The 11,246-nt window shown below is 45.2% G+C and overlaps 1 protein-coding gene across 6 annotated transcripts in view; it reads right to left on the bottom strand.

The window, feature by feature from the left end:
* GSE1 (Gse1 coiled-coil protein) overlaps positions 1–11,246 on the bottom strand; it is a 436,639-nt gene that overhangs the window by 116,667 nt on the left and 308,726 nt on the right. The window contains exon 1 of one of the 6 annotated variants that reach the window (XM_081920150.1): positions 10,099–10,658. The exons of the other annotated variants lie outside the window; for them this stretch is intronic. Within the exon in view, the coding sequence (XP_081776276.1) occupies positions 10,099–10,135 (37 nt within the window). The 5' untranslated portion in view covers positions 10,136–10,658. Of the gene's footprint in view, positions 1–10,098; positions 10,659–11,246 lie in introns of those variants that run through there. 6 annotated transcript variants of the gene reach the window in all.

Raw genomic sequence — 11,246 nt, forward strand, 5'->3', positions numbered from 1 at the left:
TGAGGTGACAAACCCACAGAGTCTCCTGCCTCTTCCTTCCACCCCTTTACAATAGTATTGATTTCTTCTGCCTGCCTGCCAGCAGGTCACTGCGTGCCTTCTGCCATCTCTTTCCAGCATTGGTGAGGGAGGGGGGAGGAAGGAAGCAGCACTTAAAGAGAGACCTCCCTCCCCATCTGCCTCCTGCAGTAATTAGTCCACTGAAGACAAGCCATCTTCTCTCCCCGCCACCCCGCATGCTTTTTTCTTGCCTCTCCTTTCTTTCATGTCTTCTCTCTTTCTTTCTCTCCCCCCTTCAAATAATCACAGGGTGAGAAGGGAGGGGGGGGACCCTCAAAAGTGGTTGACACAGTTGCCATGCCAACAGAATTTAGGGCCTGCCAGGGGAGGAAGGGATGGGCATTGTGCAGTGGGGTTAAAATGGAGCTAATCCTGTGTGAATTCTACAAGTGAAGTGGGAAACACTTAACACCTGAACACACACACACAAACACACATACAGAGGCAAACATACAAAGCAAGCAAGCTGGCTGCCTGGCAATATAGATGCAATATGGGGTCTGTGGGACTCAAACACCACTTTCTGGTATACATGGGCCACAAGCATCGGCCACAAGCCTAGATAGCTTTTTGCAGGGAGGCAGGACTGGTGACATGTTCATGGAGAGATTGAGTAGAGCCTCCATATTCTAAGGCAGCATACCCCTAAATACCGGATGCTGGAGACAGGCAAGAGGGGATTGGCCATTGCCTTGATGACCTACTTCTGGAGCTTGGGGTTGGCCCCTAATGGAATTTGCATGCTAGACTCAATGGACCTGTGATCCAATGCAACAGGGATTGTTCAAAGCTCTTTTGGAATTTCAGAAGGAATCAGGCCACCAACGCTGGAGCAATATCTGGGTAAGCTGGAACTGAGGGCACAACAGTGTTTCCCCTCTGTGAACTATGGAATATATTGTACTTATAAAATCTTTTCCTGCAGCCAACTACTAGTGGTGCTGAATCCCTGTTGCATGCCCAGTTCACTGGACTGCAAATCCTTATTTCTAGTAGAGTTTAAAGAGCAGGTGTTAAAATGTGACTGTGCTCTTCACAAGTTCTCTACCCTAATGAGACAGGAGGAGCGGGTGGCGGCAGAAGGGTTAAGGGGCTATGGGTTATTTTGCAGGCCCAGAAAGGATCACGGCCTTGCAACCAATCCTTGCCTGCAGCAAATTCAGGGGACATGAGATGTGAGCCATTCTGCCAGCTGGAATTACTGTCAGTCCCCAGCTATCTGGCAACCAGTATGCCTCCCACACTCCCTCTCAAGAGAGAGAAAGAGCAAAGAGACTCCTCGCAAGCCCTGCTGCCTTTGATTTTCCAAAGATAAAGCATTTCCTCCCCCCCCCCAGCTCCCCCAGCTCTCTTGCCCAGCCTTTATAACGAATTTGGGTCTCTTTGAAACAAGTCCCAGTTGATGAGGATGCTGATGGTGTTAACGCTCCCGCATCCCTCTTGAGCGGAATAGCAGCTGATTGCAATTTCCTTTTATTAATGACTCGCTGAGCAGCATGACCTGGAGTGGTTGGGAAGGTAATTTGAGTGCAGCCTCCCTAATACTGGAGAACAGTTCTTGTGCTGCCAACAGCTCAAAGATGCACCGCTCCTTGCTGCTGCTTCTTTTCCACTGAAGGAGGGAGATGGGAAGAGAGACAGACACACACAGAGAGAAACACACAGAGACAGAGAAAGGCACTTTGATGATGAAGCCATTCCTCAAAATATGGACATGCTGGAAAAAAGATATTGCAACCTCACCTCCCAGCTGCTTGCTCCCATCCCTTGCCCACTGCTAAGCCAAAGGCCTCAGGTGTCTGAATTTCTTCCACCACAACAACACAGAGCTCTGGAGTGGGTGGGTGTGCATGGAGAGTCAAAAGAGGCTAGACAGGGCCCCCATGTCCAGACAGACTCAGAAAACTGCTGTTGTCAAAAGAGAGACTCCAAAGAGGGAATAAGGAGCACTAATGGGGTCAGCCCACCTCAGGGACATTTTAGGTGGTTGCCTGAGACTGTAGCGGGTGGGAATTGGGATTGAAAAGATTTTGGGCTCCTCCAGAAAATTATCAGATGAGAAAATACAATATACTGTACTAGAACCCTGGAAGGGCAGAGTCTCTGGCAGTGGCTGCAACCAGAAAGCACACACCCTTAAAGAGAAAATGCGAACTGCCTTGAATGTATTTTATAGAGCAAGGTGGGATATAAATTAGTAAAGCCAACAAATAAGATGCAAAAGGAGAGGGGGAATGTTTTAGGCAGAAGTAAAGCATATGTGCAAACTCTGGTCTTCAAAAGGCTCACCTCCTGAAGTTTGAGGAGCAGCTTTTAAGTTGAGGAGCCTGGTGTCCACTTTAAGACCCACCAATCCTTCTGACAACTCTCCCCAGGTAATAACTATTTGCTCCATTTTCTAACATGGGAAAAGGACAGCACAGCAGCATCAATGGCAACAAAATGCTTCCATTTGCTCACCTTTTTATGACTATCCATGACACATCCACCCACTGGTTAACAAGTATTAAAGCAAAATGTTCAGAAGCAAGTTTTGGATCTGCTTGTTTCCACCTTTGCTCCATTATGGACCTCTCTCAGTAGCCTGGCAGCATTCAGGGAATCTGGTCTCAAGAGGAGGGAGGAGAGGATGTGTGCGCAAGACAGGAGGGGCAACACACACACACACACACCTTATAAGCCACTGGTCCATTTAGATCAGGGCTGCCTACTTCATGTGTCATGTGTCAGACCTTTCCTCACCCTTGCAACCTAACTAGGGATTTGGGGGCTGAATCTTTAGCAATCTGGATGCAAAGCCACCACTGAGCTACAGACACCGCTCATAGAATCATAGATTTTTGGAGTTATAAGGGATCCTGAGGGTCATCTAGTCCAACCTACTGCCAAGCAAGAATTCTGCCCACAGTCTTCCCTGGGTGGGCTCTAACCACTAGCCTTCTGGTTAACAGCCAGATGCATGGACCCATTTGAGGATGATAAAGAGAAAGACAGGAAGAATCACCAGGCAGAACAGGAGGAGCAAGTCCAAGATGCCACAGATAAAGTTATGGTGCCTGATGGCACTTTCTAGAATGGGAACAATCTCTCTGCCTTTCTTCCTCCCTCTCTCTCTCTCTCCACTCCCACCCCCAGTTAAATTCAATTCGGAGAAGGTTGAAATTTCTATCTGCTGTGACCCTACCTGTGCGATTAGCATTTCTAACGTCTTCTGGTAGCCTGGAATGGCTATGCACAATAATTTCGCTGTTTGACAGCAGCCTGAACAGTCCACACATAATTTTCCTTAATTGCTTCGGATCTCACAGCCTGACACTTCAATGCACCTTCCCTCCCATTCCACCCCACCCCACCCCGCTCTCTGGTGCTTCCAGAGAAGAAAATAGACCACCTGATGGATGCCCAGAGAAGATGATGGGGGTGGGGGAACAGAATTAGGAGAGGGAGGGGGAATACATTAGAGCCTTTGGGAAACTCGCTGGAACAGTGTCCGTCTATGGCTTCCTATCACATCCTGGAATCTCTTTGCATCTGCCTAAAATAACCATCCCTAGATTAAATGCTGGTTGGTTTTTACAGGGAGCAGGAATTAGTGCTTCAGCAATTACAATAAAACAGAGAAGTTTCACACGACAGGAGGCACCATAAGTAATTCTTGCTTGATTGGAGCATGTAAATAAAAATGGGGGGGGGGGAGGATGTAGTAGGGAGAGAAAGGAAAAAGGAATTCTCCTCGTCTCTGCCCAAGGACCTCTCAAGAGCCTCTGCTGCCTGGTTTTACAGGACAAAAGCATGGAGAATTCACGTAGTCTTTATCGATTTCTATTTTAGGCACGAGAGAAGCAGCCCAAGCAAAAAATGCAAACCAGGTCCTGTCATCTCTGAGAAGCGGAAAGACCTCGTCAAGACAAGAGTTGCCGGGAGCAGGGTTGCGGACCGCACCGGTGGTGCGAAAAATTGCCACAAAGCACAAAGCAGCATTCTGCCTGAAATACCAAGGTTTGGAAGGGGTGGCGCATCTTGATATCCACAATTGGCCTGACAACATCCTCATCATCATCAACATCACAATAACAACTGGCATCAGCACACTTGCATCTGCTGGCTTGGCTCAGCCCAGCATACCTGTAGAACTGCCTTCATGATCCAGAACAGCGTTCTCCAACCAGATGCCCTCCAGATACTTCTGGGAGCACTGGTCTTGTACTACAAAACATCTGAAAGGCACCAAGTTGAGGAAGTCTATTCCAGCTACAAAATAAGGCTTAAACACAAAGCAAAGGCAACTTGACCTGACACAACTTCCCAAACAGATGCAAATGAGCCTCCCTTCCTGCCCATCCCATACACAGGTGCAATCAGGCTGTTCAAAACATACAGAAACAGAGAAAAGGGGTTACCTAGCTTTCTCCTACTACACTCAAGGTTTTTATTTATTTATTTTTGTAGAGTTGTCCATCGCAGACTGCTGAGAGATGCTTATTATAGGGCCATCATCTGATAAAATAAATCTTAATTATTCAACTAAATCTGACCAGGGGTGGGTGGGGGGAAAGCACATATACAGTATAGCTGGCACCATCAAGAAGGAGACATTCTCTCTCGCATGAGAGAGGGCAGGGAACACCTCTTCTTACGGTGACACCAGCCTAACCACAGTTACTGGAAGTATCTATACTGGAAACAAATGAGGCCCTGCAGTGAAATGTTAACAGGAGATGCCTTGGTTCAGGGTTCCATCTGTTCTCCCCCTCTCCACAATTCTATCTTCCCAGCTTTTATTCCTCCCCACAACAATCCATCAATATCCCATGCCCACAGAGCATAGTCTGTCCCCCTACTCCCTGCCTTTTGTTTGGGGAATGTTGACACACTTGAGTCAAATCCTAGTAACATGAAGTTCTCAATAGGCAGCTCTCTCCCTTCAGTTCCTTGTGACACTGAAAAATGGCCTGTTAGGACATATCCACACCATACATTTAAAGCATGTGGTGTCCATGTGGAAACTAGTTAAGTGTGTGGGAATGGTAGTCCGGGGGGGGGGTAAACTACAGTTCCCATGATTATTTGGGGGAGAGGGAATCAGGTGCTTTAAATGTATGATGTGAATATTAGTTCTGTATGAAACAGGAAGTGACCTATGAAGAAAATGAGGTTGTTTTTCCTACCCTTTATTTGTATCTATGGGCCTCTGTCCTCCATTCTATTACCCTCCCCACCAAGTCTCTCAAATGTTCAATGTCACTGAGTTATTATGGGGCTTTTAGGGGGTTCCTTTTCCTACAGATGATAGATAGATATAGATGATAGATAAATAGATAGATAGATAGATAGATAGATAGATAGATAGATAGATAGATAGATGATAGATGATAGATGATAGATAGATAGATAGATATAGATAGATATAGATAGATAGATATAGATAGATAGATATAGATAGATGATAGATAAAATTTTTATACCTACAGATTCTTTGTATTTCTTCAGGGTTACCCTGTACCTACCGGCACTTCTGCCTCATGCACTGATGTCTGCTTTTGGCTACAGAAGCAGGAACACAGGATTACTTGAATCTGTGTAGGCATATATATCTTTTTTAAAAGTATCATTTGCCCTATTATTTGGGTGGCATCTTTTAACATTAATTTTTGGATTTTACAATCAATTCAACAAACTGATTAATCAACTGAATGTTGTAGCTATGGGCAGGAGCTGCTGGTCACAAGCTGACAACAGGGATATAAAAAGCCACTTACCGATAGCAAGCAACAATAGCTTCTAAGTGGCCAGAGAGAGAATCTTGACCAAAGCTGTGTCTCCCTGCAACTCTGCTTTTAGGCCATCACTGTGCCACAAAATAAGAGATAGGTATGCATGGAGCAGGTGAGTTGGTTAACTTTGCAGCTTATTTGCAAGGCTGGCCTACTGCAGGAAAGTAGAATGGTCGTAATACCACCTCTTGTATTCCCCAGCACAACACATTTCCTGGTAGGGAGCCAAACATCAAGCAAAGAATTTAAGTTTGGGGAGTAGCAGGCTGCGTGGAAGTAGGGATGCTGCTCATAAACACAAATCTATGGGACTGTTGTGTGCATTCACACCATACAGGCAACTCCTGGTTTAGGCGTGTCCAAATTATGTGCAATCATGTACATGTTCATGGTGCCAAACCTGGAAGTAGCCCCCAAATGGCCTTAAAGATGTCATGAAAAAGGGCAGAGGGGCAGAATGAAATGGGGGTGGAGTGAGGCAGGCTTACGTGTGCTCTGCCAGCATGAACGGAGGTCCAGAATGGAACCCCCGCACAAACGAGGATTGCCTGTACATTTAAAGAACTGTGGTACCACAGTCATGGATTGCCCCAAGGAATTCTGGGAGTCATCATTTGTGAAGGGTGCTGAGAATTGTTATGAGACCCCTGTTCCTCTCACAGATCTACAATTCCCAGAGTTCCCTGGGAAGTGGGATTGACCATTAAAGCATTCTGAAGACTGTAGCTTTGTGAGGGAAAGAAGTGTCTCCTAACAACTCTTGGCATCCTTAACAAAACTACAGCTCCCAGAATTCCTTGGGGGGAAGCAATGGCTTTTTAAAGTGGCATCATAGTGTTTTAAATGTATGGAGTGAATGTGGCCTGGGTGTTCATTATAAGTATAGTTCTGCTTGCAGTTACTTATATTGGATTAGTTTTCTCTTATATGCTGGGCTGTGTATCTTAATGATTACTGAGGCTATGTGTATGTAATAATGTGTGGCCTACTTTTTAGCTGCAGTTTTATAGATTATAATTACTTATAATTGTTATATTGTTTTGTTAATGATATTACAGGACTTGGTAGGGTCAATTTTTGTTGGCCCACAGGTTGTCATTGTGATGCTGTGTGCTGTGACGGTGATGCACCATTATGTTTATTGTTGCTATTGTTACTTATTGTTTATTAATCACTTTGGGATTCACTTGAAGAGAAAGTAGCACAGAAATCAAACAAAGGAAGAAAAAAATAGCAATACAAACTTCAGGAATATATTCACATGCCTTTCCCACTTCAACACCTGCCTAACCTCACAATACTCAGTACTACAACACTTACGAGACTCACAAAGTTCAGCATGCTTGATTATCAGGGCAACTTCCTCTTATAGGTCTTTTGATAATAATTTTTAACAGCATTCCCTGTTTTCCGCAGAGGAAGCTGTACCTTCATTTTAACTCTCAATTTCTTTCAGCGACCTCCCAATCTAATCTTACATCTCATACCTCAATTGCAAAAATCAAAATAGTAAGTCACGTTCTCCTAGCTTTGGCATATTTTGGGTTTTGAGTTATTTACCCCTTCCTAATGCAGACTGTAGACAGGGCTTCTAAGAAATTGATGGTGGAAGCCATTTCAGTCAAGAGGATCCAGGCACAATGATAAGCTGTTGGTCAGAAACAGCGGGGCAGTTTTCTTTATTTATCTGTTTTCTTCATAAAAATTTTACTTCATTTTAAAAAACCTCAGTACAGTTTACTAAGATAAACCACATTACTGCTCTGTTTGGAATGAATGGAGCAAAACTCCAGATTCACACAATTCCTTGCTTGCAACTGGGATAATAGATATCAATATATGAAAGAAAGGAAGAGAGTATTAAAGAACCTGAAAAAATAGCACAGCTCTGGGTTCAATCTGCCCATAAGGTAAAATGTAATGTATGAAGGCAAGTAATTGTTGAGCCTTCCCAGTTGTGGAATCTTACCTGGGTAAATCCCTCACAGTGGAGTCCCACCAGAGCTCAGCCCTGCAAACATTTAAGAGGCAAGTAAAATGGATTCATTTTATAGATGTGTTTGGAGTATGAACATTGGGAACTGAGCAAAACTCATTGGTTGGAAGATTATGAAAGTACATAGGACTTGAAAACAAGCACTTGTTGGTGAAGTGCCTAATATGGGCTTGCTAAACTCATCATGTGTTGATCCCTACAAACAAACAAACAAACTTTTGTTTCTGATCCATGATGACAGAATAAAGTCAACATATGCTAGGGATTGTGTGGTTGATTTGTCAAATTCAATCCCTAGCTCAGATTATTACCATTCACTGGCTTTCAGGGAAGTTAGGTCAATATGGAAGGTGACACAGACCAGTTAACCTGTGTGTCCAGTTTACCTGCACTCCACCTTGAAACCAGCATAGCTACGGTAACTAGATTTCCTTTCCCAAAGGTGGTGAACTTTCCGAGCTGAAGCCACTCAGAATGTGCAAGGAATTTTGCAGTAACACAATTTTCAGCTGAGCTAGAACTGAATGACTTGAAAATGCAAAAACAAATGAGATTAAGCAACTCATCTGGCAAACCCTGGAATGAACACGTTCACACAGACCCAGTACCGTAGCTTTCAGAACTAAGTCCCGCCTCTCCTACCACAGTCCAGGAAACTTTGCATCAGTTTAAAGACACACTTTGCAAAGAAAAGAAAGTTATTCCTGTAACTAACTGCCACACGGAAAACCCATTTCCTGAAGCCAAGCCTTCACAATCAGCCTGGGTTTAGAAAACCACTGCTGGTGCAGGGTTGATAGACGAACCTCGGGAAGTGGGGAGGGAAGCGGATCTTTCTCCTCACTTCCCCCACCCCAGTAAAACCACAGACAAGTAAGAAAAAGTGTCACCATGCATCCAAAGGCAGAAGTATCACTGGTGCACCTTAACTTTGCCCAAGTGACCCATTTCAGTAGCTAAGCGACATGGAAGAGGGGGGAAATTCTCCACACACACCCCATGTCCTGTTCCGTTCCCATAAAAGCAGCTGCCTTAAAACGAACCATTAAATTTGCATGTCGAGAGACACAAGCTGGAGACCATGGGTGGGGTGGGGTGACAATCTGACAGTTACTACACTACGCACAGCCACATACATAAGATACACCTACACCTCTTGCTGGCCCAGAAAAGGAAGGTCTCCACGATGACCCCTGCCTTCCACCAACAAGCCTCCCCCTCCTCAAACTGTTGGGATTCGGAGGATGGGAAGGCATGTGGGGTGCAGGGAGATGAGAGGGAAATAAAATCAAACAGAGTAAGCTGTTGGGGGCGGGGGAAGGAGAGGGGGAGAGAGAGAGAGAGAGAGAGAGAGAGAGAGAGAGAGAGAGAGAGAGAGAGAGAGAGACTCAGAGTCGCCACTTTGGGTCTGTCTGCTACATGATCAGAGCTCACCCATCCGTGAAACAATATTAGGCACCAACTCGAAAGTAACTTCACACCACGCTTCTTAATTCACCTTAGATTACTTAAGTGCTTTTGCTGCTCGCTGCTGAATAAAACAAGACTCACCACTTAGGAAGCCAAGCAGGGTGGACAAAAGGAGTGAGATATGCTATATACCCCAAGGGCCCAAGGTGAAGCCCACAGGCGCTCATGTTGCACATGGTTTTCAAGAGGAAGGGGGGGTGATGGAGGGATGTGAAGTGAGGGGGGGATTGCTGGAGCACAGGGTCCTTGCACTTGCAGCAGATTCACCTCCCACTGTAATCTCATCAACCTCTAGGGCCCACCTTGGTGCTATCCCTGCTCAATCCCATTGAACTTCAAGCAAAGCACTGATGAGGAAGAGGATGAGGAAGAAACACACCAATGTACAAAGTGATTTACAAATCCTCATCTCGCCACAATTCCATCAACTGTCTCCCACCTCTGATTTAGCCTACAAAAGTTCCATTAATTGGAGTAGGGTTCTGTCATCTGCACCTCTGCACTGGAGACAGTGCAGAGACAGGCTGCCAATTTGTGTCCCTTTCTAAAATGTGGTCGTTTGACCCAAGAGCAACTATCACAAACTGCTCCAGATCAAAATCCAGAATGCCTTTCTTTTAACAAGCAGAGTGGACAGGTTCAAATTGGCACATCTAAGGAGCTCCTTTTGAGTTGACCACTGTGGCCCACTACAAAAAAAAAATATTTTCTTATTTCTTCCATGGATATAACACTGCTGTTAAATTAGAAGATAAAAAGGAAGAAGAAAAGAAAAGGTATCATCAAGAGTCGCCTTACCTGGTAAGTAATAGAGTGGTGGTTTCAGTCCAAACATGGTTTATTTTACAGATCCAAGGCATCCAGAGGGGAAAAAAGAAAATAAGACCCAAAATGGCAAAAAGAGGGAAAACACTGGAGAACAAAAATGACAATAAAACCACACAGTGGTTTTATTTTATTTTGTAAAAATAATAATAAAACAATTTGAATCTGAATGAGGGGGAAAGGGGGATATGAAATATATATAAATATAGAGTATCCTGTCAATTTTGCATCAACGACCAACAGCTCCACCTCACTTCTTCAAACAGGTACTCTGCTCTTGACACGTCTTCTTCTGGTATCCCCCGCTTTCCTTTCCTTTCCTTCTCCCCACCCCACCACCTTCTTGCCTTTTTAGTCCAGAGAGATGCAAATAGAGAGAGAGAGAGACACCAGCGCACACGCAACACAGACAGAGAAAAGAGAAACTAAACAGCAAGCAAGAGAAGGCAGGGAAAAGAAGGTGGTGGCTTTTTTCTTTTTTTCAAAATAGAGAATCTCCTTTAGGGATTTCTCATTGGGAGGAGGGAAAGCGCTGGAAGGGGAGGGGAGAGAGAGAGAGAGAGAGAGAGAGAGAGAGAGAGAGAGAGAGAGAGAGAGAGAGAGAGAGAGAGAGAGAGAGAGAGAAGAGAGAAGAAAAGGGGGGGAAGGAAAAGAGTCAGCCCCCAGACATGTTAGCCGCTCTTTTCTCCAGTCAGCCGAATGTCAAGGGTGGTGCGTGCGGGGTGGGGAGGGAGAAGAGGGTGGAGAGTCAATGGGTTGTTTTCAATGGGGCATCATGTTCAGCATCAAATGAAAAGAAGAGGGGGGAGTGTTGTCAGAAGGAAAAGGCAGCAAGAAGTGAGGAGGGGAGGGAGGGGGGCTGGCTCTCCCTCTCTCTCCGGTTGTCAAGCACGAATGGGGCTTTGTTTTGTCATTCCCCTTAGCTACTGGTTTACAAAAGGGAGAAGGGGGTGGAGAAAGGGTGGCGGCTGAGGGCGAGTGGCGGAGAGTGAAGGGAGGACGACAATGCTCAGAAGTGCAGCAGCTGAAAGGGTTCTTCTTGGGATGCTGAAGAAGATAGGAAGGTCCTAAGGAAGCCACAGAAAGCTGGGAGAGGGGGAGGGGAGGAGAGGGTGGGAACC

This window comes from Podarcis melisellensis (assembly GCF_964234715.1).
Source record: "Podarcis melisellensis genome assembly, chromosome: 8".
NCBI lineage: Eukaryota > Metazoa > Chordata > Lepidosauria > Squamata > Lacertidae > Podarcis > Podarcis melisellensis.